We start from the raw sequence: 22,846 nt of genomic DNA on the forward strand, positions 1-22,846 counted from the left end.
TAGCTTGTTACAGGATCATCTAATATAACCCAAAAACTTGACAGATCTTTGAGGAGCAAAGGTGGGCAGGCGGTCCGTTGCACGAAGGGAACCTCCACCATTAGTGAACACTTGATTTGATGATGTCTGCAGATTATTGAGTATGTGGTTTCTTTATCTAATGTAAAGAAAAAGATTTGTGATCTTAAGAGTTTCTCTTTTTATAAGAGATGTCGATTTGGATTTCTTGTAATTGATCTAACATATTTGTGCACTATCTGTTAGTAATGCTGTCTTGCACATTCCCCCCATGTCTGCGTGGATTTTTTCTTGGTGCTCTGGTTTACTCCTCCTGTCTGAAAGATGTGCTGGTTAGGTACATTGGCCATGCTAAATTCTCCCTCAGTAAACAGGCACTGGAGTGTGGCGACTCAGGGATTTTCATAGTAACTACATTGCAGTGTTAATATAAGCCTACTTGTGACACTAATGAATAAAAAGCGAATGAAGCAGTTAAGTTTATTTATTAGTGTCACAAGTAGGCTTATATTAACACTGCAATGAAGTTACTGTGAAAATCCCCTCGTCGCTATATTCCAGCACCTATTTGGGTAGACAGAGAATTTTATTATCGTGGCCGATGCACCTAACCAGCATGACTTTCGGATTGTGGGAGGAAACTGGAGCACCTGGAGGAAACACATGGAGACATGGGGAGACCATGCAGACACCACACAGACAGTGATCTAAACTGGGAATCAAACTGACAGCAGTGCTAACCACTGTGCCACCATGCCACGTTAAGTTGTTAGTCCATGCTTGACAATCCTTTGTCAGTGATTCCTGCAAGGCAGTGGAATATGAGATTTGAAAGAGAAAGTGGGGGCAATGTCAGTGCCAAACTGGACACCATGTACTTTCCAGGAACAGAATTTAATCTGGCGCTGCAGGGCACATTAAGCCTGCCTGAAAGGGAATTATTAGAAGCAAAGAAGACCAAAAATAACTGCTTTGACATGGCTGCAAGTATTGTTACCTTTGCTAATTTAAATCACATTACAATTAATTATTGAATGTAGCACTCTCATTTCTCTGTGCCTCCACCAATGTGAGCCTCACAAAAGTAAAGTTTTTTTTATTACACCAAAATTGTATTGGTATTGCATTTTCCCACAGTAAGTGAGCAATATTGGAAACATTCGCCACACTGCAGTTTGTCATACAAAAGAAAACTGTGATTGCAGGGCTCAAGCATCACTAAACTAGTTCTATTTAAAGTTAAGTAGAATTTGAGTAGAGGCTTGAACACACTTCTGCCTTTAATGATCACTGTGCAATACCCACCAGTTGATCGGCACTGCATGCGTAAAACCACTAATACTATGCCAATTATGAAGTGCAGGCTGGACTTGTACAGTTGGGTAGGGCAAAAATGTTTTTAGTTCAGATCCTAGGAAGTGAAGGCTCTCTATTGTACAAAGTTATTTCCTGTCCTTTGGAATCTGTGCTGACAAAGCAAACTGGAGATCATTGTAGGCTTAACTCTAACGTTTGATGTGAAATACGGAATTAATACCTAATCTGGTATTTGTGTCCATCAAACTGAATTCGACACCAGACAGGGAAAGCTGGTTGTCTATGTTAATTCGGGATACTTCAGTGAATCTGGCTGGTAATTGCATTATTTACATTCTTGTCATTACTATTCATCATTATAACATCAATACATAACATGAAAGTCCAATATAATGAATAGAAATGCCACCACCTTTTTGAATAGCAGTTCCAGTGTTGAGACTGCATCTCATAATCATCAGTTGCTATTAATTTTGTCTGTGACTCAACATGAATTTGGATTCCAAATGTTACAAATTGTAAACCTTCAGTAAGTCTGGATGTGTCATCAATGATATGTAATGCTTTATTTTAGATTAATGCATTATGCATTGAAAGGTTTAAGGGAAGGTGATGGTGATGTCACTAGACTAGGAATCTAGAACCCTGGGGACATGGATTTAAATCCTACCATGGTGGCTGATGGAATTTAAATTCAATTAATGGAGAGAGAGTCTCTGTAACGTGGAGACTGCAAAACTGTCATTGATTGTTGTAAACACACATCTGGCTCTCTAATGTCCTTTAGGAAAGGAAATGTGCAATCCTTAATTGGTCTGGGCTGCATCTGACTCCCAGCAAGAAGATTGACTCTTAAATGCTTTTTTAAAATGTTCTAGTAAGCCATTCCATTCAAAGGCATTTGGGGATGCCCACATAAAAATCAATATGTTCTGTGTAATGTAATCTTCTTTAAATGTTTTAACAACCAGCAGTTGAAAAGCAGTATGCATTTTCTACGTTTGTATTTTAGGAATATGTATGTCAAAACGTTGTCCACAAAAGGAACTATGGATAGCTTTCTGTAAGCTTGCGCCAATATGAGTGAGAGAGCAAAATCTCGCAAGCAGGTTTGAAATGGGATTTCAAAGTGTGCTTCACCTATCAATAGCGGCCCGTGTTCCCAAACATTGTGAACGTTAATACGATACGTTTGGATCTCATTATAAAAGCTACTTGCTGGAATTGTTCCTCCCGTGACTATGTGCAATTAGAACTGTGTTTCAAAACAGGATTTCAATACTGTGCAGCTGGCAAGCTGCACTTAGCTTGGGACTTAGTTTGTACAACTTTGTTAGCTAACAAGGATCAGCGCAAGGTTCACAGCAAATCACCACAGTGACCAGACTAGGGTTAAGGTGGGGGTGGCTTTTACTGTGCTGCAGGGCAAGGCCTCCACCAGTGAAGGGCAAACCAAAAGTAAAGGAAGGGACCATAGGGCAATGGCTCCACTGGGCAAGGGCAAGTGAAGGGAAGGGGCCACAGGGCAAGGGACTGACAAGGGGTGGGAAAGTTGCACAGAAATATGAGACTTGAGGGTGGGCACTAAATGAGCAACCGACTGAAATATGACTTCCAAAAGGAAGACACTGCCACAGCTGAAACTTGTTAGCAGCTGCTCAGTTGACGTATGCGGGTTATGCTCATTCAAGTACCATTGATCCCTCAAAGTGGCGATGAATGCTCCTCTTGTGAATAGCCTTCAAATTCGCTAGCTGCTTCTGCAGAATATTTGGGTGACTAAGCAAGTTTGTGGGGGCTCAGTTGGGTGTGGGGTTGGTGGGAAAGAGTAATGAACACTCATGCATTCCCCATGCTGGATTCTTTTTGGGGGCTGGGAAGAGCTCTTGAGACAACAATCACAGTCGCTTCCTTGACCAAAAGTGAAAAGCAATTTGCTGATTCCTGTATTGTTTTGACGCCCGTGATGTGGACAGCCCCGAACATCACCCAAGCACAATGCTCTTAAGACCAACTGCAACATTGTCATCTAACCAGCAGACAAAGGAGGGGCCATCATCATACTGAACAGAATGGATTACTGCAAAGAAGTGTACTGACAACTGAACAACAAGGAACACTACTAGTTACCTGCAGATCCGACCAAAGAACACACCTGTCAACTCAATAGCCTGATCGAGACCCTGCATTGGAGATCTCTACTGCCTCCCAAAGTTACACAAGAAAACACACCCGGCCATTCCATCGCATCGGGCAAAGGTACCCTGTGCGAGAACCCCTCTGGCTACATTGAGGGCTTCCTGAAACCCTTTGTACAAAGAACCCTCCAGCTTTTGCTGCAACACTATGGACTTCCTACAGAAACTGTGCACACATGGACGTACTCTACGTCGATGACATTTTGTTCCTTTGAACTCATGGTGAACAATCACTGAAACAACTATATGATGACATCAACAAGTTCCATCCCACCATTAGACTCACTATGGACTACTCTCCAGAATCGTTTGCATTCTAGGACACGCATCTCCATCAAGGACGGTCACCTTAGCATTTCACTGTGCCGCAAGCCCACAGGTAACCTCACGATGCTCCACTTCTTCTCCAGCTACCATCCTAAACACATTAAAGAAGCCATTCCCTACAGACAAACCCTCCATATACACAGGATCACATCAACGGGGCGAATGGGATGCTGGCCTTCATAGCGCGAATGGGATGCTGGCCTTCATAGCGCGAATGGGATGCTGGCCTTCATAGCGAGGGGGATTGAATATAAAAGTAGGGAGGTCTTGCTGCAGCTGTATAGGGCATTGGTGAGGCTGCAGCTGGAGTACTGTGTGCAGTTTTGGGCGCCGCACCTGCGCAAAGATATTTTGGCCTTGGAGGGAGTGCAGAGGAGGTTTACTAGGCTAATACCGGAGTTGAGGGGGTTGAGCTATGAGGAGAGGCTGAATAAACTAGGCTTGTACTCGTTAAAGTTTAGAAGAATGAGGGGAGATCTCATTGAGAAGTATAAGATGATGAATGGGATGGATAGGATAGAGGTGGAGAGACTCTTCCCGCTCAGAAAGGACAGTAGGTCTAGGGGGCACAGCCTCAAGATAAAGGGGGGGACGGTTTAGAATGGAGTTGAGGAGGAACTTCTTCACTCAAAGGGTGGTGAATCTCTGGAATTCTCTGCCTGTTGAAGTGGTGGAGGCTGCCTCGCTAAATATTTTTAAGACGCGGGTTGATGGGTTTTTGATAAGAGAGGGGATTAAGGGTTATGGGGAGAAAGCGGGAAAGTGGAACTGAGCAGTGACAGATCAGCCATGATCTTATTGAATGGCGGGGCAGGCTCGAAGGGCTAGATGGCCTACTCCTGCTCCTATTTCTTATGTTCTTATGTTCTTATCTCGCCAAGGCCATCCCCACACCCCCACTACTTGTCTTCAAACAACCGCACAACCTCAAACAGACCATTGAATGCAGCAAACTCCCCAGCCTTCAGGAGAACAGTGACCACTGTACCACACAACCCTGCCATAGCAACCTTTGCCAGACATGCCAGATCATCAACACGGATGCCATCATCTCACATGAGAACATCTTCCATCAGGTACACGGTACATACACTTACAACTTGGCCAAGGTTGTCTACCTGATAACGCTGCAGGAAAAGATATCCCGAGGCATGGTACATTAGAGAGATCGTGCAGACGTTATGACAACAGATGAATGAACATTTGACATTCACCAGGCAAGAATGTTCTCTTCCTGTTGGGGAACACTTGAGCGGTCACAGGCATTCAGCCTCTGATCTTTGGGTAAGCGTTCTCCAAGGTGGCCTTCATGACGCACAACAACGCGGAGTCGCTGAGCAGGGACTGATAGCCAAGTTCCACATACAAGTAAGAAATCTCATAACATCAGGTTAAAGTCCAACAGGTTTAGTTGGTAGCAAACGCCACTAGCTTTCGGAGCGGGCTCCCTCATCAGGTGAGTGGGAGTTCTGTTCACAATCAGGACATATAAAAACACAAACTTTATTTACAACTGGGATCTTGAGTTCATGTCACACTATCTATTATCCCCACAACTTACCTGGGCTTGCAAAATCTCACTAACTGTCCTGGCTGGAGACAATACACATCTCTTTAACCTGTGCTTAATGCTGTCTCCACTCATTGTCCGTACCTTTTTTAAGACTTGATTACCTGTAAAGACTCGCATTCCAACCATTATTTTGTAAATTAAGTTTGTGTCTTTATATGCCCTGGTTGTGAACAGAACTCCCCCTCACCTGATGAAGGAGCAGCGCTCCAAAAGCTAGTGGTGTTTGCTACCAAATAAACCTGTTGGACTTTAACCTGGTGTTATGAGACTTCTTACTTGCCTTGGCACTGTAGTGAGGAGACAGTCATGAAGATGGAGCCTGGTGTTATCACTGTCTGCAGCATTGCCTATAGGCTGGAGAGAAACAGGGGAAGAATGTGATGGAGGCACCTAGCTCGCAATAGACAGGAGCTGAACCAAGAAGTTCAGGAGGCAATGGGGCCTCCCCTGGATGCAGCTGATGACCCCTGGAGAGCTGTCATGTGTGGACACCACACAGGACTCCAGGTGTATCAACGTTGCATGTGTTATCCACACGAGCAAGAACACTCACTGACATGCCATGCATCTGCTTTCTCATGCCAACTTTTGCAAGATTTGGCACCATGGAGACTTGGTAGGCCTCAGTGCTTTGGCATGTCAGCACAGCTCAGAATGAAGGTGGATGGACTTCTCCCTCGTGCTTTGCAGTCTGAGGAGTGCTGCTCACATTCCTTCCTCATGTGCTGGAACTTGCTTTTGGAGCTCCAGCAACTGATTATGACTGCATCCAAAGGTTTTTCATCTGGCTTGGACTCAGCAGATTTATTGGCCTCCACAATTCTCTCAGTGCCGGCAATGTGGGATGCCCCTGTCCCTATCTGCTGTGGATCAGACCTTGCAATGTGCTCACAGATTGAGTCTGATCTATACAAGAAGATCAAGATCCCATCAAGGTGTGTCTCTCTGAATTGTTGGAGAGTGTGGTTGAGCACTGTGACGAGTCTTTAATGTTGCTGATGCAAACTTCAGAGAAAGTGAGGTCAGATGGTGTGAGATATGTGAAAGTGAGTTGTGATGCCCCTTAAGGGGCAGCGAGTGAGTTCCTTGTGAATGTGTTATAGGCTGAGTGTGAGAGTTAATGGTACTGAGATGGTTAACTTTAATCTAGCGGAATCATTCATTCTATTCCTGTCCTGTGTGGTTGACATCTCTTGCTGGATGCTAGCACTGACTACCTCTGCAACCACCTCCCAAGCTAGATGGATGATCTTTCTGGGGCTCCCACAGTTAGAGTGGGGATAGAGGACATCGCTGTGGGCTTTCACTGTGCTTCAGTGAAGCATTGCTAAATTTGGGTGCCTTGTGTTTCCTCCCTTTTGGATGCCATTTATTATGTGGAGCTTAAGCTCAGAACGTTGGTGCAGCCACAGCTGGAGGACTGTATGCAGCTCCAGTCCCCTCACTATAGGAAGGATGTGATAGCACCAGAGGGGGTACAGAGGTGATTCACTGGGATGTTACCTGGTCAGACTAAATAGGTTTGGATTGTTTCCTTTAGAGGAGAGAAGCTGAGGAAGGCATGATTGAGGTGTGTAAAATTATGAGGGGTGTGGACAAGGTGAATAGGAAGCAGCCGTTCCCCTTGGTTGCTGGGGAATGGGGGGGTGTGGTGTCAGTCACAAGGGGGTATAGTTTTATGGTAAGAGCAGGAGGTTCAGAGGGGATGTGAGAAAATACTTTTTCACTGAGGGCAGTGAGAATCTGAAATGCACTGCCTGGGAAGGTAGTGGAGGCCGAAACCTTACAACCGTTTCAAATGTATTTGGATGTGCATTTGAAATACCATAACATTCAAGGGTATAGTACAAGTGCCGGAATATGGGATTAGCCTGACTTCAGTGGTAGTTATTGTTGGTACAGATTTGACGGGCCGAAGGGTCTTTTCTGCACTGTTTGACTGTGACTCAGAATGAGAGAGTAAAGACTGTGCAAACACACCTTTTAAACATGGCTTTAGGAGCTGAGGAGCTCTGAGGTTGTGGCAGCTCAGCTAGTAAATCAAATGTTAGTGACACACTGTGATTCCTGTGGGTGGAAACTGAATGATGTCTGAAGTGCACAATACAGTGTAGAAACATGCATTGAGGGTCAGTGGGTTGAATGCTGATTTTTGCACCCACTCCCATAGATTTGTTCTTTTCCAGCAAAGCCCTGGCTTTCGTAATGCTAGATAAAGTGGTTTTAAGATGTTTAGCTGTAGCAACTCAGGTTGGAAATACATTTTTAACACCTCTCCATTCAATTGTAAAAATGTCCATTAAACATATCAGTTTGTCATAGTTAATAGTTAATTAAAAAGAAGTGCCATCAGTTATTTTTCAGAAAGTTTCTGGGTGTTTACTATGTGGTGAGACTAGAGGGTAGATTTTCCAGGTCTTCACACGAGAAAATCATGAGCAGTGCTCTGTGATCTAACTTTCTTTAATGAATGCTCATGTCATGTGCAGACAGCAAGAAAAAAGTCTAGCAAGGATCTTGAAATAAACTCTGAATAAAAGCTGGTAGTTACACAGGAAAATGTCAAGGCTCAAGAGTACCTTGTAAATATAATTGTGTGTACTGCCAGATATTGCAGGAAATGCTTCCTTTTGCGTAATCATTGTGAAAAGCTCCAAACCAGTGTGTTGGCCGAAACCAGACTGAATTGTGTATCAAACCCCTGTGAAACCTTCCCTTTATAATTGGCTACAGGCCTTCCATTCTTCCCACAGTGGTTAAATAGCTGAAGCGTATTTTGCATTCTATTAGGCATGACATGAATCTCCTCAATAGATCTGTACAAATTAATGATTGCATTCTGTTATTTCCATCTCAACGTAACTGATTTTTTTTAAAAAAAGAAATAAACATGTTCAACTAACTTAGTCAAGATAAAAGTTGTGCTCAAGATTCTGATTATGATTGACTGGAACATTTCCATGACTGTTGACTCTGTGCATAGAGCAAAATAGCTGACTGGGAGGTTGACCAGTGTTGATAATAGTGTATCCCTATTAAATGGAGCAGGAGGAGAAATTACTTCCTCAGCACTGGTTATTTGGGGTGTAATTTGACAAAGTATGTACCAGGACAAGCATTTGAGTTGAGATGGGATAAAGAAGGAAAAATAAATGGGATAAAAAGAATAAGACTAATAGCTACCAGTCTTAAGCAGGGGTCTTCTTGTGTTTGTCTGACTTTGCATGTATAGCATGTCTTGGTCTTCGTCCTCCTATTTTTCAGCCCACCAACCTTCCTCCATGTTTTTGTCAAATTGGTGTCAATGTGGTTCCTCATCCGTGTCTGGATCACTGCCTTCCCGCCCACCAGTCTCCCTCTGTGTTTTTACAAATTGGTGTCAATGTGAATACTTATCCATGTCTGGATCATTGCCTGCAATAGAAGATGAGGAATATTTGGAGAAGGAGGAAGGAAAAGTTTATCAAAAAGATATTCAGAGATTACTGTGACTGGTTTGATGTTCAATTATATTTTCCCCACCATAGATATAAATAAACTCTCTTGTAAATCAGTTGATAGCTGCCTGAGCAGATAGACATTTTCGGGACAGGGTTGGCGTTTGGTCTGAGTTAGCGAAATAATACAGCACAATTAAGTATCAAGCCTATTACTTTAGTTTGCTCATGTTTTTTTTTTGCTGCATCTGCAAGTACTAAATTAATGTTCACGACGTAATTCACCATTAATTGCATTCTAAACCAACTAATTAATGTTTACTTTGTTTACATCCAGTGATGCATTTGAAGTTAACTTTTACTTTATTGGTTGTTTTGAACATAATGCAGATGAAGAAGATGACGGAAAGGCGTCAACCCAGCCACTCTTGAAAAAAGGCAGGCATCCCATCTTTTGTTTTCATTTCATTATTTGCTAAATCATTATTTAAGTTGTGCTAGAAGCCAGAATTTTCATTTTTGTCTTTTTTTTGTACCATTGCATATTTTGTAAGGTTTTCTTTTTGCTTTGAATACCTCACAGAGATACATCTGCTCAAATCTCTACTCCCTTTTCCCAGTGTCCCTCCTGGATTAGCTGGTGCTGATTCTTTTTTGTAAAGTCCGTGAAGTTCCTGCTTAAACGCTTCAGTTGAACATTTCTCAATACCTCCAATAACTCTGCCAGCTTAATACAAGTTCTATGATAGCCGTCAAAAATTTGCCTTAACAAGGAAGATTTGAGTATGGAAATAAAAACAGAAAATATTCCAAATATAAAGCAGCTCAATCAGCACCTAAAGGCAGATATATTAATGTTTTCAGGTGTAGCTTTTATCAGAAATGACAAAGGGCTACACTCAAATGGAAACCTCTTTTTCTTTTAGAGACTGACTTAGTATGCACTTGTAGTTTTGCTACTTTTGCTTTGCTTTGCTTACGATTTAAATTGCCCGTTAGCTAAAGATGCCTCGTGTGAGCAGGTGCAGCAGGTGGTCAGGAAGGCGAATGGGATGCTGGCCTTCATAGCGAGGGGGATTGAATATAAAAGTAGGGAGGTCTTGCTGCAGCTGTATAGGGCATTGGTGAGGCCGCAGCTGGAGTACTGTGTGCAGTTTTGGGCGCCGCACCTGTGCAAGGATATTTTGGCCCTGGAGGGAGTGCAGAGGAGGTTTACTAGGCTGATACCGGAGTTGAGGGGATTGAGCTATGAGGAGAGGCTGAATAAACTAGGCTTGTACTCGTTAGAGTTTAGAAGAATGAGAGGAGATCTCATTGAGACGTATAAGATGATGAATGGGATGGATAGGATAGAGGTGGAGAGACTCTTCCAGCTCAAAAAAGACAGTAGGACTAGGGGGCACAGCCTCAAGATAAAGGGGAGGCGGTTTAGAACGGAGTTGAGGAGGAACTTCTTCACTCAAAGGGTGGTGAATCTCTGGAATTCTCTGCCCGTTGAAGTGGTGGAGGCTGCCTCGCTAAATATTTTTAAGAAGCGGGTTGATGGGTTTTTGATAAGAGAGGGGATTAAGGGTTATGGAGAGAGGGTGGGAAAGTGGAACTGAGCCACGACAGATCAGCCATGATCTTATTGAATGGCGGGGCAGGCTCGAAGGGCTAGATGGCCTACTCCTGCTCCTATTTCTTATGTTCTTATGTTCTTATGTGTGTTCCTCAGTCCTTTCGGTTAGTGTTTGTAGTTTGCAATATAGCACAGAGTGTTCCAAGCTATGTAGCAAAGTTTGTGTCACCTAGTCATTTATTTTTTAAAGCATTTGTGGTGGAGGGGAAGTTGAAAAGTGTGCTTTATCTGTATATATTGGGAACGTGCGGTGTGGGGTTACAGGGCTGTTTATATTATCCGAGTCCACCTTTCTTTTTGCATTGGACCATCAATGAGGCTTTAGCATTACTGTGGTATCCTTCATTGGAATGAAATTGTTTGTTTATTCTGTACCTGAGTGCGTGGAAATGTGAATTGTAGTTGTAATGCCTCCAAGCAATAGTAGGTAATTGACCCAGAAATACTTTACCCCTTCCTATTAACGATGAGAATTTACTAACTGTATCAAAAAATGGAAATCCATTTTAGTAAGATAATGAAAGTCTGGTATGCAATCTTGTTTTGAAAAAAAACAGTTTCATTGTAAAACATAGCAAAAACTATCTTTGTCCTGAAAATGCAATAATGTAATGCCTAATAGAAGTAAGTTAGATCAATGCAAAACTGTAGTGATGGCATTTTGTTGACACTTGCTAGTCTTAAGCAGTCACTAGCTGCCCTTTTATAATTGGCCCGTTTGAGAAATTTATTTAAAAAAGTTGCTGCATGCTTACTTACTTGGATGACTTGCTAACGTTAGAATTTTTGGGGTGGGGGGAAGCAATGAAATGCTTTTTTTAAAGATTATTTTTTCATGGGATGTAGGCTTTGCTGGTCAAGCCATCCCTAATTGCCCTTTACAAGGTGGTGGTGAGCTGCTATTGAGCAAATGTGAGATGGGACTGAAATAAGGGGAAGTGTTTTGGGAGCAAAATTTGTTAGATCTAGTAAAATAAGTTCACAGAGATGCATTTGTCATGTAAAGAAAATTCCCTGGATCACTCACTTTATTTTTCCTGAGAAAGGACAATAAAAAAAATGCAGGAAATGCTAATTTAGGGGATCTTTCTGGTTCTCTGAAAGACTCAAATCCACGTTTTCCTTTGTGAAATGACTTGCCATGTTAAACTCTGATGATTGCTTACAATGCTCTTGGCTTCTTTGGAAAATTGCCTAATTTTGCGTGAAACTTTATAGAGGCTAAAGGTCCATCTGTGCCTTTGACTATGACCGATCAGAAGCTGCTCCAGGCCAGCTCTCGCTTCCAGAAGAAACAAGGCAAAGGGACGATTGACGTCTGGTGGCTTTTTGATGATGGAGGTATAACTTCCTTTGTTCTGCAATTCATTTCCTCATGTTGTACAAATAAACTGGCTAATAGTTCCCATTTCTCTCTTCTGTTTGTTTGCTAAGTTCTACTTTGGAAATGAGCTGGAAAAGAAAGTTTTGGGTTGGTTAAATGTCTACAGCAGTTTTTTGCTTTGATAGGCCTGACGCTACTTATCCCGTATCTCCTCACGACAAAGAAAAAATGGAAAGATTGCAAGATCAGAGTGTTCATTGGTGGAAAAATAAACAGGATAGACCACGATAGGCGAACGTGAGTAATGTTAATTTTAGCAAAACTAAAAGCTGTGTGCTTGCACGTGTGAATAGTAAACAGCTGGTTACATTTTCATTAAATTGTTTGTATGTTAGAGAGTATGGCTAAACATCCAAATGAATTTTCTGAGCAAACGTATACTGTGTGTAGGTAACATTGTAAGAAGTCTCACAACACCAGGTTGAAGTTCATGTTTATTTGGTAGCACGAACTATCAGATGCTGCCCCTTCATCAGGTGAGTCTCACCTGATGAAGGGGCAGAGCTCCAAAAGCTCGTGCTAACAAATAAACCTGTTGGACTTTAGTCTGGTTTTGTGAGACTTCTTACTGTGCCTAACCCAATCCAATGCTGGCATCTCCACATTGTTGGTAACATGGTAACAACCATTTGTTACCAGTTTCTGTATTGTATGCATAAATATATCTTGCATGTTACGTTATTGATACGCCGTAAAGACACTTTCTGAAACAACTCTAACAAGGAGAAATGTCTTAGCCAGCCAGCATTTATTGCCCATTCCTTGTTGCCTTTGAAACTGAGTCGCTTCCTAGGCCATATTGCCCCTTAGTGTCCTGAGATGCATAGGTTAGAGAGACTGGTGCGTAAATATATAGGGATATGGAGGTAGGGCCTGGGTGGGATTGTGGTTGGTGCAGACTTGATGAGCCCAATGGCCTCTAGGGTTTCTATGATTCTATGATATCCACTCAGCCATCACTTTCCCCCTATTGCAGTAGTCACAGACATTATGTTGCATTATAGACAACAATATTGCCTGTAGAATTTTTCACAAAAGTGGTGATGTGGGAAGTTTATTTTGCACTCTTGAATATGAAAAATAATGTCAATAACTAAATTACATTATCAACTTCCAGAATGGCCACCTTACTCAGCAAGTTCAGGATAGATTTTTCAGACATTACTGTTCTCGGGGATATGAATACAAAGCCAAGCAAAGAAAAGTAAGTGAATTTAATTTTTTAAATATGTTACGATGATCATACAGCCTTGGCATGTAATTAATTATTCATCCTAAAAGCATTAAGAAGTAGCTAAATCCTGAACTTTTGTGATTATAAGCTATCTGTTATTTTGTGGTTTTTTTTGGACTGTAGAAGTTTCTGGCCATGGATGTTGGAATCCAGTCAGTACTGTATCAAAATGTTGCGCAAATATTTGCTGAATTTGTTTTTATTAACAGTATTGCGGCCTTTGAAGAAATGATTGAACCATTCAGACTTCACGAGGATGACAAAGAACAAGAAGCATCTGAGAAAATGAAGGAGGAGGAACCGTGGAGGATCACGGATAATGAACTTGAGATCTACAGAATGAAGGTCTCTTCATTTTTAGAGAATTTTTTTGAACCGCTTTACCAGCATGTCAGTTAGACTTGGCCTTCTCAGCACAGGCTGGAAACACACAACTGCAAAATGAAACCAAGACCAAAGTTTACAATAATAATTCAAGGCAAAATGCTGGAAATGCTCAAGGTCTGACAGCATCTGTGGGGAGAGTAATAGAGATGGCTTTTTTCAGGGTCGATGATGGTTCATCAGAAATGGAGATACTTGGGAGATGGTGAGAGGTTTTAAGCAAGTACTGAGGTTGTGAAAAGGGGGACTGGGGAAAGTTTATGATGGGGTAGAAGGCAGGAGAGATCAGATGATAAAAGGGATGATTGTGGAAGGCAAAGGGAAACAATGATCGATCCAAAGATAAATGAGAATAACAGTCATCACTAACAACTGCCTTATGAAGAATATAAGAACAGAGATAACCTGAAATTATTGAATTTTGTTCTGAACCCAGACGCTATAAATTGCCTAATCAGAAGGTGAGATGCTTGCCTTGAGCTTCATTAAATGTAAGAGGCCAAGGAGAGAGAGTTCACAATAGGAGTCAGGCTAATCTAAAGGCTAGAGTGAGGCTAGAATTTGAGTGCAAATAATTGGAATCTCAGAATCACACTGACTGAATGGAGCTGCCTCACAGAGCGATCATTCCATCAGCGTTTAGTCTCTCTCAATATAGAGGAGACCGCGTTGTGATGTCTACCCTAATTGAAGTTGCTGATTTGCTTGGAAGGAGTGTTTGAACACCAGTGTTTCATTTCCTCTGCTTGCATGGAAATGTGCTGCAGAAAGGGAAGGGGATGTTAGAGGTGACTGAGGAATGGACCAGGGTGTCAAAGAGGGAATGGTCCTGTTGGAGTGCCAAAGGCGGAGGGGAGAGGAGGAAGATGTGTTAGAGGCAATGAACTGGAGGTAGTGGAAATGGTGGCGAATGATCTATTGAAAATGGAGGTTGGGTATTGAAGGTGAGGACAAGGAGAAACAGGGAAGGAGATGGGAGCAGAGGTTCAGGAAGTGGATCAGAGACAATCAAGGCCTGTCAGCCAAGGTGGAGGAGTCCTCAGTTGAGAAAAGTGGAAGACATGGAAGGTGCTGTGGTCAGAATAGACACAATGTTGAAGATAGGAGAATGTAATGGAGCCCTTACAGAAAGAAAGGTTGGTGAATGTATAGTCAGGGTAGTTGGGGAGCTTGTGTGTTTATAGTAGATGTTGGTTGACAGCCTTTCCCACTGAAATAGACACATTCAGGACCAGGATTTAAAGAGAAAAGTCTAAGATGGACATTTGAAGTTGAGGGAAAGGTAGAAATCAATAACAAGAAGCAGGAGTGAACCATATTGCCCATTGATCCTGCTCTGCGATTTTGACAGCTCGTGGCTGATGTTGAGTTTCAACTCCATTTTCCTGCCCATTCCCCATATCCCTTAATTTCCTGAGATCAAAATCCATCAATCGCTACCTTAAACAAATGTAGCATCCACTACCCTCTGGGGTAAGGTATTCCACAGATTCACAATCCTTTCAGAAAATTGATGAAATTTTCTACCTCCAGGCAAGACCAGGAAATTACTAATACAGTCCTCAATGTACTGTAGGAAAATGGAGGGAGGGGACCGGAGTTGGACTGAAAGAAAAATTGTTCCATGTATCCTGTGAATAGACACCCATAGCTAATATTCAACAGGGTACACATAGCAACATATTTTAATTGAAGTAAGTTAGTGAAATTAAAAAAAAGTCATTCAGTGTGAGTACAAGTTTAGTTGAATGAGGGAGGGTGATGGTGGATGCAATTGGCTGTGCAACGACCCAAGTATTAAGTAGCAACCTCAGGATATGTTGATAGGTGTGCAGACAGATTTGGAATGTTCATTGTGAAAAGGAGACTGAAAATGATTAAAATGACAAAAAAAAATCAGAAGAATTACAGCTGCAGGTAGAAAGATTTTGGAAAAGAAATGTGAATATAGGAAGAAATCAGCTCTGTGGTGTATGAGCAGGCTGCAAAATGGGTCTAGCAGGGTGGTTAGTCCTGGTTATGTATCTTGGAAACGAGGTAGAAGTGTGGTGAGAAGGATGGATCTGAGGTTGGAGGCTGCTGATGTCAGGTTTTTGACAGTATTAGGAACAATAGCATGATGTTCATTGGTGAAGTCATGGTCCAGGAGATAGGAATTGTTGTCAGAGCTCGCAGTCTGTCTTTGCTAGATGAAGGTCAGTTGGTGAACAGCAGTGGGTCAGCTCAGCACAGAATGCTGTTCATTTGGAACAAGGTAGGTTAGAGTGAATGAAGGGAGCAGAGAAACTGCTTGTGTCATGCTGCCAATTTCCAAAGAGAAGACCTAGAGAGAGTAAATGACTAGCCAGAGGGGAGGGATCCTAGTGATATGAGAATTCTGCAAACAAGCAAAACTATTCATTCTGGGCTAAAAGTCTCCTGGCCAGATAAATAGAAACAATGATAAAAGGCAATAAGAAAACTTGACACACAGAAGCATAGCTTTTTACAGCACAACAAGAGGCCTTTTGGCCCAACATGCTGGCTGTCAAGCACCATGCGATGCTCAAATTTAATTCATTGTCTTCATTCGCTTCAAGTGTCTTCCGTTTTCTTCAACCGAGGAGTCCCTTTCGACCATGTTTGCCTGAATCCTCAATTAGGTCTGTTTCATCTCACTGAACCCTTCCTCTCCTTCCCAGAAACATGATGAGATGCACCTTATCATAATCTTAAACCTCAACATGCAACAGATCATCCTGCCATTACCTCCAGCATGATGCCACAACTAAGCACACGCTCCTCTCCCCTTTTCAGCATTTCAAGGGGATGTTCATTCCTCGACAGCCTGCCCTATTCCTCAATCATCCCTTTTTCCACCGCACCTTCTCATTTAAACACAGTCCCTAGCCTTTACCTTCTCCTCCCTTCTGCCAGCTCAAATCCCAAATGCCCTTCTGGATGAAATAGCATCTATTTCTTTCGAATCAATATACGGTACTTACTGCTAAAGTGATGGTCTCCTTTTATATTGAAGAATCCAAATGCAGATTCATTGACTGTTTTGTAGAACACGTTACTTCAGTACTCGACAATGACCCCCAGGCTTCCAATCATCTTGTCATTTTAATTCTCTACCCCTCTCTGTCCTGTGCCTCTTGTACTGTTTTGATGAAGTTCAAAGTCAGTTTGAAGAACATTATATGATTTTTCTACTTTTTACAGTTTTTAGGACTTTATGGGGCAGCATGGTGGCACAGTGGTTAGCACTGCTGCCTCATAGTGCCAGGGACCCAGGTTTGATTCCTGGCATGGGTCACTATCTGTGTGGAGTTTGCACATTCTCCCTATGTCTGCATGGGTTTCCTCAAAGTGCTCCGGTTTCCTCCCATAGTCCAAAAATGTGAAAGTTGGGTGGATCGGCCAAGCGAAGTTGCCCCTTGGTAGCCCCCTAACACTTAGGGTTTTTGGGGAGAGGGCCTAGGTGAGATTGTGGTCAGTGCAGACATGGTGGGCCGAAAGGTTTCTATTTGATTCTATGATAATCCAGCAATTTCAAATCAAACATTTGTCCCCATCTTTTGAGAGCAGCAGTAATGATGATGATTCCGTTATTCCCATATACACCTCCTGCAGATGCACTTTTTATTTTCTTCGCTTATTCCATTACCATCTCCTTTTTACTTTGCATCACTATCCCTTTTGTCATTTACCCTCCTGCCGTACATCCTATCACAGACGTTCCTTGCCTCTTTATTTGTTTCAAACCAGCTCTTGTCTTTTTCCAATTCTGTGAAACGTCTTTGACCTAAAACATTGACTCATTTCTCTCAGGGACGTGCCTGAGCTGTGGAGTATTTCCAGCATTTTGTTTTTATTTCACCTTGTCAATATAGTTGTCTTTAATCTTCAGTAAAATTATTTCAGTCAGTGCTGGCCTGTTTGTCAGGCAGGTCATCACTACTGCTGAATTCTATAGTTGTTACTGAAATAGTGAGTCTACGGAGGAAAGCTACACTAATCATTTAAGCTCCCAGTCAGTATATTCTCCACCATGTGCTACCAACCTGATCATAATGATTGAAACCTTGATCATGCCCCTCGCCAATTAAAAAGAATGGTTTTCCAAAATTCGGTTGATTTAGGGCAGTCTTGCAACAATTGTTGTACCCATGTGATGCCTGGTTTGTCTGGGAATGAAATTCTGACCAAATCTGATGCATTAATCGTGATTGTGAGGCCCAAATAATTAAACGTTGGCCATGAGCATCAACTATAAGCAGAGATTAGTGTTTTGCTCAGAGGAAGAGGCATGGTTTTCACTCAATTTGCCAACCTGTGAGCCCACTCATATATCCATTGCACAAAATAGGGCAATCAAAATTGTAAGGCACAGAATCTGACTGTCAAACTAGTACTATCCTTTCAAAGAGCTGTTCTGTTAATGGCACTCCACAGGTCTTTCCACTTGGAATTGCCTATTGAAAGTTACTATTGAATCCCCTTCCACCATCAATTCAGTCAGTGTTTTCAAGATCATCAAAACTTATGTTTAAAAATGAAAAAAAAGGCACCTCTCTGGCTATAAGATTTTGGGTGTCCCTTTTAAGCAGCAAAAGTTTGCAAGATTTGACCCCCCGGACTATATTGTTGTGATTTGCTGCTTTGTTCTTCTTTTAGATTTTGTTTATGTAATGCATGTTTGTTCATTTTGGAGATGACGCTAGTCTCTGTGGATTTCTTTGTTTTTGTGATGATTGTACCATTAACTAATTCACAACTGGTCAAAACACGCTGCAGCTATTGATTCTTGTCTTCAACTCTGTCCTTATCTCCATTTATCAAATCTCCGCATTCTTTCCAAACACTTCCATTAACAAGCTCCCAACCTTTGCTAAAACACGAGTCTCTGTACAACTTGAATATCACTCAGATATTACTGGTGTTATGAACAGGAGAGTGGGTCAGTTTAACAACATTCTTTTCCTCCTACCACTTGTCTATGACCAGACGGTGTTTTGAATTAGTTTATTTTAAAGAATAAGTGGTGGTGTAATTTTTCCCAATCCCTAGATTTTGCCTGATTCAGTTTTACTGATTATTCACAGAAAACCCAAATTAAGATTAACTCAGATGGTTACTTTATTTCACACATTCAGAATCCTCAAAAGGAGTGTCCGCGACATCCCACTCCATATTCACAGAAGAAGAAGGGGTAATAGCAAAAAGTGTTACGATACAGCGACCACAGAGAAATTGAATATTGGTACACGTGAAAGAATTCTTTTAAGTCTGGCTGGCTGAAAACTGGTGTTGCAGCATTTGCTTTTTAGGTGGTATTGATGTTGCAAGCTCGAGTAGGCACATAGCGAATGAGTCGGCTCTGTAGATGGTACAGAATCTTCCAGTTGAGTTGGATTAGATGGGTTCGTTATTTGGTCTGGACAGAGCCAGCTTCTTTGTGCCTTGCTAGTTGGATTGTAAAATAGCAAACTGGGTGTACAGCCTAACAAGTTAATATGACTTTTTTGCAAAGGCCAGAGTCTTGGGCCCTGTGAAGTCTCCTTGCCACAATGTCTTCAACATCTGAAATTGGTTTTGTTTTCAGGGCTTTTGATGCCTCGGCCATTATTGCTTGAAGAGGGGGGATGGGGCTTGTCATTTAGGACGCCATTGTTTCCATAAACCCACTGACTCTGCTGACAAGATTGGCTGATCAAATGCAAATGACCTTTCTATAACTTTCTTTGAAATTGGTCTGACCAGTCTTTGGTTGTTATGCCAGTAGCCCCTTGGGTGTAATGATGTGTGACATTCCCAAAACTGAGGAGAATGCTTTTTGTTCTGGAAACTGCTGTGGTAACTCCCTGACTGAGGGTCAGCCATCTTAATTGTCTTTGTTCTGTAGGGAAGTTTAGTTTGAAAATAAAAAATGGCAATAAAGTTAACGGAGGTGATTCCCCTGGACTGGGAGACTGAAGTGGAGGTTGTTTCGTCGGCTGCCCGCTGGGTGACATGGCCTCCGCAAGTTCTACAAAAACTTGTGTTTTAGCAAAGGTTGGGAGCTTGTTAATGGATGTGTTTGGAAAGAAAGAAATTGGTGTGGAGCTGTATGAATTTCCATGTAATTAGCAGATCTGGGACTGAAATCTCTGGGCCTACTAGCCTCTCGCCCTGGCCAGGAGTGTTTCACAACAATAGGTTTTACAGTAGCCTTCCTCTTGCGGGGAGCTGGTGGCCTGACCCCGCTGCAGTGAAGGGAGGCCATGGAGGCCCCCCAGGAGGTTGGGTGCTCCCTGGGCATTGCATTTTGCCCTTTGGGCAAGTGCTGGTGGCTGAGCTGGCACTGTTAAGCTGACAATGCCCATCAGACATTGGGCAGTGCCTATAGGATAGGTCCTAATGGGGATAGGGCCTCTGAAAGCTTGAGATTTCAAATAAACCTGTTTTGACCTCATCATATTCACCCCAGTCCAACACCAGCATCTCCACATCATGATCAAAATGAATGACAGAGGAGGCTTGATGGGCCTATTCCTATTTTCTATGTTTTCTACTTCAATATGTATTAAACATATATCTACATACATTAAAGGCTGATATTCTGAATAGTTTCTGATGAGTGCTTCTAGTGGTCCAGGCTCAGTGGAACAGGTAGCCATTCAAATAGCTATACTTTACAATGTATTAAAATAGCACATATTTCTAACTACTTTTTATTTCCCCTTTAGACATACCGACAGATCAGATTGAATGAATTGCTGCGGGAGAATTCAGGCACTGCTAACCTCATAGTCATGTAAGTAACTTAATAAAAATGCAAGGCTGGGCGGAGAAGTGGCAGATGGACTTCAACCCGGATAAATGTGTAGTGGTCCATTTTGGCAGGTCAAATGGGATGAAGGAGTATAATATCAAGGGTAAGACTCTTAGCAGTGTAGAGGATCAGAAGGACCTTGGGGTCCGGGTCCATAGAACTCTTAAATCGGCCTCGCAGGTAGAGGATGTGGTTAAGAAGGCGTATGGTGTACTGGCCTTCGTCAATCGAGGGATTGAGGTTAGGAGTCGGGAGATAATGTTGCAACTTCATAAGACCCTAGTCAGACCTCTCTTGAAATACTGTGCTCAATTCTGGTCGCCTCATTACAGGAGAGACGTCGAAGCTATTGGAAGGGTGCAGGGGAGATTTACAAGGGTTTTGCCTGGATTGGGTGGCATGCCTTATGAGGATAGGTGGAGGGAGCTCGGTCTTTTCTCCTTAGAGAGATGAAGGATGAGAGGTGACCTGATAGATATAAGATGTTGAGAGGTATAGATCGGGTGGATTCTCAGAGGCTTTTTCCTAGAGCTGGAATGGTTGCTACGAGAGAACACAGCTTTAAGGTGCTGGGAAGTAGATACACAGGAGATATCAGGGGTAAGTTTTTCACTCAGAGGGTAATGTGTGAATGGAATCGGTGTGGTGGAGGCAAACTCAATAGGGTCTTTTAAGAGACTTGTGGATGAGTATATGGGACTTAATAGAATTGAGGGTTATAGGTAAGTCTAGTAGGTAGGGATATCATCGGTGCAACTTGTGGGCCGAAGGGCCTGTTTGTGCTGTAGTTTTTCTGTGTTCTAAAAATATGTGACTGGTGAGTAGTTATTCAGTGCAGCAAGCCAGAAAAGTTCAGGATAATGAATGTGCAAGGCTCTGATTTATGTATGGTATGTTTGACTCCCAAATGACCAGAAATCTGATTTAAAACCAAATCTCTACTCTTATCAGTTTTCTATTCCCACCTGAGACATCCTAGGAAACTGAGATTGCATTTTAAAGTTTACTTATATTGTCACAAGTCGGCTTACATTAACACTGCAGTGAAGTTACTTGAAAATCACCCTAGTCGCCACACTCCGGAGCCTGTTTGGGTACACTGAGGGAGAACTATAGCACGGCCAATGCATCTCACCAGTACGTCTTTCGGACTGTGGGAGGAAACCAGGGCACCCAGAGGAGACCCACGCAGGCGAACATGCAACCTCCACACACAAGTGACCCAAGCCGGGAATCAAACCCAGATCCCTGGCGCTGTGAGGCATCAGTGCTTACCACTGTGTCATCATGCCGTCCTTCAGTGAAGCTTTGCACAAGGAAATGATTGGAAGCAGCCCAAACCCATTTCACATCGGACCATTATAGTCAATGCAGAGGAGACGGTTCATTCTGAGACTGAATGCAGACCTCAGTATAAAAGAACAGTTTGCTAACTCCATTTGATAGCTCCATTCTGGATGTCATACTCCAGATTTAAGTTGGTGTCGCTTCTAACAATTTTGAGCTTACTGCTCTTCATCACTATTATTGGTTAACCATTACTAATATTAACAATTCTGTTTGTTCAATCATATAAAATAAAAGGTTTCAAGATTTGCAAAGAGGTCTAATTATAATGAGAAACAGAAAATGCTGGAAATACTCTGGATTGAACAGCACCTGTGGAGAGATAAATAGAGTTATGTTTCAAGTCAATGCTAATACATTCTACTGTTTCAAATTTCTAGCCTCTACAGAATTTTGCTTTTGTAGAACTCATCGATACCTGGGAATGAGGGAGCAGTATGACATTGTAATTGGCTCAAAAAGACATATTCAAAAATATCTTCTCTATTGAGCATGTAAACACAAAAGCTTGGTTGGCAGAAGTGCTTTTCACACATTTGGACAGAAAACTTTTAGCCCATTAATTACTAGGTAAAAAAACCACGAGCTTGTGCAGTAAATGCTATGATCTCCCAGCTTTCGCACTTGGTATCGAAGAGGAAAAATTGCCCATGTCTCCTGAATGAAGTGAGTTGTGAAAGAGTTGATCCATTCCACCCATAGAATAAATTGATTCACAGGTATTAAATCCACTTCACATAACCTATTTTAGCCAATATGTAGAGTCATCTTTTGTTCAGAACAGGCTGAGGAATGTAGTTTAAGTGTCTGGTTTAAGAGTTTATAGGCTGCGTAATTAAAATGCAGACCAGCATATGGGGAAAGATTTCTCCCAATTTTTGTACTTCTCCATGTCCAAGGTCATCACTTTCCCTCTGTTTTTCTATTGCGGATCCATCCAGTTACCAGGGTTTGGATTTACTGCTGTCCCCTTTGCTCTCCAGTGATAAAACAAATGTTAGTTTAAGTGTATGGCTATCATTTATTGAGTAATTAACAACTCTGATCAACTTGAGTCAATTGTAGCACATTTGGTGCTATGATGATAGGAAGTTGTAATTTAAGAAATAAAGAAGTGTCAGGGAACAGAATTACATTAAGATAGATATGGATGAAATAAAGATGCTCAAAAATTTGAGAAATTGGTGTTTATTTACAAATTCTGGATAAT

The 22,846-nt window shown here is 42.1% G+C and overlaps 1 protein-coding gene across 1 annotated transcript in view; it reads left to right on the forward strand.

Annotated features, from left to right (window-relative positions):
- Positions 1–22,846, forward strand: part of slc12a2 (solute carrier family 12 member 2) — a 213,122-nt gene that overhangs the window by 184,179 nt on the left and 6,097 nt on the right. The window contains exons 21-26 of the mRNA XM_080188735.1: positions 9,261–9,308; positions 11,710–11,832; positions 12,001–12,112; positions 12,993–13,079; positions 13,319–13,454; positions 20,204–20,271. Of these exons, the coding sequence (XP_080044861.1) occupies positions 9,261–9,308; positions 11,710–11,832; positions 12,001–12,112; positions 12,993–13,079; positions 13,319–13,454; positions 20,204–20,271 (574 nt within the window). The remainder of the gene's footprint in view (positions 1–9,260; positions 9,309–11,709; positions 11,833–12,000; positions 12,113–12,992; positions 13,080–13,318; positions 13,455–20,203; positions 20,272–22,846) is intronic.

This window comes from Carcharhinus amblyrhynchos, chromosome 5, assembly GCF_965287045.1.
Source record: "Carcharhinus amblyrhynchos chromosome 5, sCarAmb.v2.hapA, whole genome shotgun sequence".
Classification (NCBI taxonomy): Eukaryota; Metazoa; Chordata; class Chondrichthyes; order Carcharhiniformes; family Carcharhinidae; genus Carcharhinus; species Carcharhinus amblyrhynchos.